Here is a 6,531-nt window from a genome sequence, read left to right on the forward strand (position 1 = left end):
TTATGCTAAGTGAATGCTAAAGGAATGCTTTATTTTCATTATTAAGGGCTATCTTAAGTAAAGCCATATTGTCATCAAGCTCTGCTGACATTTGTTTTCTGTGCAAATTTTTACTTTCAAACTGATTTATATTTATTGCGACAAATAGCGTAACAAAACGTTTTGCTTTGAGTTCCTTGCGCGAGATTCCAGCTTACAGTTCATCCTGCCTGGGACTAAATTCTGTAGGATGGACGCTTTGAAATTGATCTGTGACATCTTGAAAACCAGAGTTGTCCGTGTAAACTTTCATTCGGAGCACTTTTCCTTGCGGTACCGGCGGTAGGGAGTTCAGATACACCACACGAATAGTCATGTCGTTGTAATCACGGAAATAGAGAGTATAGTTCGTGAGGTCTTTGGCCACTGCCCACATGGTGAAATCCGATTTATTCGTTGTCTGGTTTTTCACCAAACCTTTTGCGATGTCAACCGAATTTAGCACGTGAAAAGCCACGTTAACCGCTTCGGTGCTTGTGTTGGGTTGGTTAGCCGCCACACGGACAAACCTTGAGGGTGGGGTTAAATCACCTGGCATCCCAAGCAATCCACTTCCTTCACCAGGAGCCGGGAACGTGTCTTCACCCAACTTTAAAGGCTCCCGATTGTAGTTTGAGAGCTCTATGTAGTTACGGATATTTAGCATCTGGAAGTCGTAAGGAGGAGAGTTGGTCAACACACCCAGCGTGTTGTCATAGACTTGCCTTCCTTTCTCTGTATATTCAATTACAATGCCATCCCCAGTTTTGTCTTGCACCGAAAAATGGACAGGGATCGAGAAGTTTTGTAGCTTTTGTTCGAATACCAGCGGAAATGATCCCCTTGACAAGCTCTCTCGCACTTCGTTTACAGTCTTAAAGTTTCCCAAAAGCCATAGAGGAAGCTCTAACTGAGATACAGCTTGTTCGCATTTGTCGACAGGGACTTCCTGTGGGATGAAATACTTAACTTTAGTACAACGTAACATAGTACACCAAAACTTAATATTATAAGGATTTGTATACATCAATTTATAATCCAAAAAGCAATGGAATCATAGTGAATGCTTCATTGAGCTTCTCGAAATTCCAAAATTTACAGACAAAGGAAGAGACCGTATTGAAAGTCCTTACACATGCCGAATGTAAAAAGGCGCTGGACACTTTCCAGTGTAATGAGAGGTTATCCCTTTAATTCCTTAAGAGGACGCCTCCTTACTAAAATTTTTCACTTGGCGACTTGTAACATTGCTCGATGTTAAAGACTCTGTCGAACGGCATGCTTTGTGCGCGTTTGTTTATGTTTTCAATATGCTTGATGTAAAATTTCGCATTTTCAAAGCATCATTGCTCAGAGATTATCTAGCATATTGTGCTCATATTTTTCTAGATAGTTCAGTTTGCTACGCACTTTCAATCTTCAGTACTGATTTTGTGGCTAATAGGCTTATGCTAATAAGACAAACATGTGAAAAGTGATTCCCCTATAAAAGAGTAACAAAAGCATAACGAAGAGATTAGAACCATTTTCACCGAAGTTAGTGCACAGGGAACAAACTGGTGTTATCAAGGGAAGATATATCGGGCGAAAGATGAAATTAATAATTGACATGTATATTGCAGAATGGAGTATACGAAGCTGTAAAACATGCTCGGTATTTTAGTGTCATTGGATTTTCAGGAGGAGCTTGATTCTATTGATTGGACTTTTATTATGAAAGCCCTATACTTACTCAATTTCAGAACAAGTGTTCAGCGATGGATTAGAACGTTATATACAAATTCAGAAAGCGCGGCGATAACAAGGTTTTTTTAACAAATTTGTTTAGGCAGTCCAGAGGCGTGCCACAGGGGTGCCCCATGTCTCCATTACTTGTTCAGTCTGATTGTCGAACAAGCTCCAACAGGAATCAAGCACAAAGGAACCGAAATCGAAATATTAGGCAAGGTAGACTAAGGGAAGATTTAACTAAATGAATCGATGTTTGCGTGACCTGAAGGAAATGTTTGATCATGTAAACGGAAATGCAACTTAGCTGGCTTTACTTGACTTAAGGAAGCAATCTTGAACCGGAAATGGACCCAAACGGCAATACTACCAGAATTTAGGCTTGTTTTTTTTTTTTTTTTCATTTTCGGCTCGCGATCTGCTGATGATGGGGGCCGGGGCAAGGGGCCGCAGTCCCACCTTCTTTCCCTTTATTTAAAGAGCTTCTGTTGTGACCAGCCGACTTTCAAGTGGTACAGTCTGTATCAGATTAGTTCAGTTTCAGACCTTTTCAAATACATTTTCCAAATTGAATGTATGATGCATATCAAATATGAAAAATTATGATAATTAGCTCGCTTCTTTTCAAAAATCCGAGACACGTTAGCGGGCGTTTTTCTATTTTATGAAATGACGAGGAAGACTGGTCACAAATAATTTTTCATAGAGGGCATGTGGGATGGGGGAGAAAAGGGGGAAAGGGGGAAGAAAAAGGGTGGGGGGGAGTGCGCTCTCCCCTCAATTTCTTCGGTCCCCTCTCTCTGAAATTCTGGATCAGTCCCTGTCAATGAAAGGCCAGATCAATAGTCTACCTGTAGCCTCTTTTTCAATAAAAGATCCAAGGAAATATTGACCGCCGTAAGATGAAAAACACCAAATGAGGATGGCATGCCTGTGGTTTTAAGCCACAACGTCCATCGGGCCTACTGCCCTCGGAATGAACTTAAAACATCTGTCAACTGACGTTTTCGGTATTTAACTGACTTTCTTTTCATTCAACAACCTTTATTTTGCGTACAACCCTCAAAGGAATGATTTACTTATTTTGTACAAATCCCTGAAGGGATTTATCTCTATGAAACCTCGAAATTAAGGAATTTATAAGTCTCTCAACCGACGTAATCTAGGAAGTCATCCGTCCATCCACGATCGTATGTTATTGTCGTTCATGTAACACTTTCTAACATGCCATTATTCTAGAAACGCACAAAATGCCAGTGATAAGAAAAATAGGAACTTTTTCCCCTAAAGTTGTTTTTCATCCGAGTTTACACGCGCTCTCATATTTACCGCTGATGCAGGACTTATAACAGGGAAGGATACGGGTTTTGTAGTACCTGATATTTAGTGAAGTTAGGGAGATAGAGCGAACCGACTGATAGTCCATCGGAATTCATTCCATCAGTGGCCAAAGAAGTGTTCCAAGCGTCTAGATAGGTGATACTGTAGCTGTTCGTCCAGTTTAAATAACTATTACTTTTATCAGAAGTGCAGTTTTCTGCTGGAGTTGCGATGTGGGGATATTTCGTTGGCTCCACGATAATATGTGATTGCAAATCCTCTGCGAACTCCATGCTTCGATGATGACCGATTTGTCTTCGGTGGCCGTCAATCGGAACTCGGCACAAGCGTCGGTTCCGAGAAAGGCGTGAGAAAGCAGCTGAATGGCCATAAGCAGTTTCATTTTTATGATCTGAAATATGGATAGAAATTCAAATAACGCTTAAGGTGCTACTACGATTAAAATAATTAGTTCTCTTTTTTTATTCAACTTTGGAAAGTGTGTTTGATCAACACCCGACTTCCGAAATTTTAAGGTTCAATTTCGAGCAAAAGGCAGTTTATTTTGAGTGCAACGTTATTTAAATTTAATCGATATTACTTACAGTCAAAGGTGACAGATCTGATCTCAGAGAGCTGGATTGAGGAGAACATAACAGCAGTTCAAATAAACAACTGACCTCTCCATCACATTGAGGCGTAAAATTTGCGGCTAGTGAGTGTTTGATGATCATCTTTTCGAAATGGTAGCATTTTAACTTGTAATTACATCACTTTGATTGCACGGGCAAAAGTTACATTTTTTCAGGCTATCTGCAAAACTACATACCTAGCTAGCAGCTCTGAATTTGAATCAGTAATCTGTATGTTCCAAGTTCCAAGTTCTTCGTGACTTATCTATCTCACTTAGATTTTGCCTGATTCGTCAAAGCCAGGCCACTAAATATATAGGAAACGAAGAAGTTTTGTACGTGCTCTTCATACATAACCCGAAAAACACCTCATCCAATCATAACAAAGAAAGCTATTTCGAAAACAACCTGAGGTTTGCCTGTCTGAACAAAACAGACTGTGATTAACCTTGACTTTGAGAGAGCAATTAAGACGACACGTTCCAAATGGACCAGGATCGATGTCTTAAATAATCCTTCCGCAATAAATAAGTCGCATGACTTCGTATGATATATCATGAAAACCCTGTGCCTGATGAAAAAAGGCTATCCGGTTTTAGCCATTAATTAATTATGGCTGAGTTTATGCCATTTAAAGTTCTGGGGTCTCATGAATGATTTCAGGTTATTGCAAACTAGTCACATACGATGCACAAACATATTTTCCTCAAAATTGTCGAGACAAAGGAGGTTATTGTTATCATTAAGGCTGATTTTATGTTTTACACTTTTATTTTTGATTAAAAAGACAAACGCAACTAGATTCATTTTGTCAACGTTTCGACATCGTCCGATGTCATCGTCAGGCAATGAATTTTAATCGGATGAGGCATAACTTATACAAGAACAATAGAACAATATAAACAATAGTACGCTAACAATAAGTGTGAATTCTAAGTAAATAGTTTTGCCCTGACAGAGTCTGACTTCACATTAAGTGATGGTTTCAATTCTTTGATGTAGAACATCTCATGAATTAAGCAGTCAAATTTCGATGCGCATTTTTTCATCCAGTTTCTTATTTAGCTGAGTAAGTTGGCGCTTCACAATATTGGCTGGTTTTTGACCAGCCGATATTGTGAAGCGCCAACTTACTCAGCTAAATAAGAAACTGGTTATAGATCTACAGCCAGTTTTTGTCAGCCGCAAGCTCGAGGATGTCCTTAAATTCCGTGAGCCCAAACCATCATTAGTCAGCCAACAACTAGTCGTCTATAAATTTCAATGTGGCTGGTGTGATGCGAGCTATGTTGGCTATACAGCTCGTCACTTGCATCAACGAATTGAGGAACACAGATACTCAGCTATCGGGAGGCATCGCCTAGCAGATCATGGCCAAACAACAGCACCCCCAGCGGCGAGTTTTAGTGTCATAAAAAAATGTGCATTGAAATTTGACTGCTTAATTCATGCAGTCAGACTCTGTCAGGGCAAAACTATTTACTTAGAATTCACACTTATTGTTAGCGTACTATTGTTTATATTGTTCTATTGTTCTTGTATAAGTTATGCTTCATGCGATTAAAATTCATTGCCTGACGATGACATCGGACGATGTCGAAACGTTGTCAAAATGAATCTAGTTGCGTTTGTCTTTTTAATCAATTTTATCACAAGATCTAGACTTATTAATTTTATTTTTGTTATTAAAATTTCTTCTTCTTCTTATAATTATGCATTCCGGGATCTCAGGAATAATTTCAAATCAATGCAAAATAAATGCTCAATATTATGCAATAACTTGTGCTATCACTGATGAATTATTCAAACTAGTCACGTACAGCTCAAAAACAAAATAAAACTTATTTTCCGTCAACTTTGTTCAGACACAATCATAATTATCATTAAGACTATTGTTATGCTTTTTTAAAATAAAAATTGATCGTTTTAGAGTTATTACTAGGAGTAATCAAAGATTAATAAGTGCGTTCGAAGTTCAATGAATTTAGCTAAAATCATACAAACTGAGTTGAAACACGTCCTGGTTGACGTACAAGGTCCAGAAATGGCACACGCTTCCCTCAGGCTTTGATAAGCAGCTACGAAATTCTTCAACAACATTGAGAAAATACTTACCGAGAAAACAGCAGCAGCTACGAAATTCTTCAACAACACGTCCGCAGCAGCTACGAAATTCTTCAACAACACGTCCGCCAACACCCGATGTTCGATGTTCGCGAAGAAGACAGAATTTTGTGTCGCACGAGGCAGAATCCTTTGTGCAACGAGAATGTGACGTCATAACTGCCCGCCGAATAGAAAGCCCAAAATGGCACACGCTTCCCTCAGGCTTTGATAAGCAGCTACGAAATTCTTCAACAACATTGAGAAAATAACTTACCGAGAAAACAGCAGCAGCTACGAAATTCTTCAACAACACGTTCGCCAACACCCGATGTTCGCGAAGAAGACAGAATTTTGTGTCGCACGAGGCAGAATCCTTTACGCAACGAGAATGTGACGTCATAACTGCCCGCCCGATAGAAAGCCCAAAAAAACCTCAGAGCTTTCGCTAGCGTTCACAGGAGACCCACGAAATTAGGAAGCGTTCTTCGAACGCAATTATTATCATTATTATTATTATTATTATTATTATTATTGAAAATTCACACTGCTATTGATGATATTGCAGCTGGTTTCTTCATTGGCTCAGGGAAACAACATCCCGTAGTTGTTTCTGCTCTTCCGACTCTACATCTCTAGCACCTTCCTAAAAATTCTTGCCAACCCCAAGGTCTTGGTTCAGTTTCAACTTAGTATTATTATTATTATTATTATTATTATTGTTATTATG

General features: G+C 39.1%; 1 protein-coding gene across 1 annotated transcript; it reads right to left on the bottom strand.

Annotated features, from left to right (window-relative positions):
* Positions 1 to 6,219, bottom strand: LOC138049703 (bile salt hydrolase/transferase-like). Its single transcript, XM_068896107.1, has 4 exons — positions 6,079 to 6,219; positions 5,814 to 5,952; positions 3,123 to 3,478; positions 1 to 967 (listed from the first exon to the last, which is right to left on the bottom strand). The coding sequence occupies exons 1-4, from the start codon at positions 6,202 to 6,204 to the stop codon at positions 194 to 196; spliced, it is 1,395 nt and encodes a 464-aa protein (XP_068752208.1). The 5' UTR covers positions 6,205 to 6,219; the 3' UTR covers positions 1 to 193.
* Between the last annotated feature and the right edge of the window lie 312 nt (positions 6,220 to 6,531).

This window comes from Montipora capricornis, chromosome 5, assembly GCF_036669925.1.
Source record: "Montipora capricornis isolate CH-2021 chromosome 5, ASM3666992v2, whole genome shotgun sequence".
In the NCBI taxonomy this organism is placed as follows: Eukaryota; Metazoa; Cnidaria; class Anthozoa; order Scleractinia; family Acroporidae; genus Montipora; species Montipora capricornis.

Excerpts from the sequence above, each read along its gene's own strand:
- LOC138049703 (XM_068896107.1), bottom strand. The coding sequence starts at position 6,204 with ATGACGTCACATTCTCGTTGCGTAAAGGATTCTGCCTCGTGCGACACA. Across the intron at positions 5,953-6,078 it reads TAGCTGCTGCTGTTTTCTCG|GATTCTGCCTCGTGCGACAC; the intron begins GTAAGTTATTTT and ends CGTTGCACAAAG. Across the intron at positions 3,479-5,813 it reads TAGCTGCTGCTGTTTTCTCG|ATCATAAAAATGAAACTGCT; the intron begins GTAAGTATTTTC and ends TCCATATTTCAG.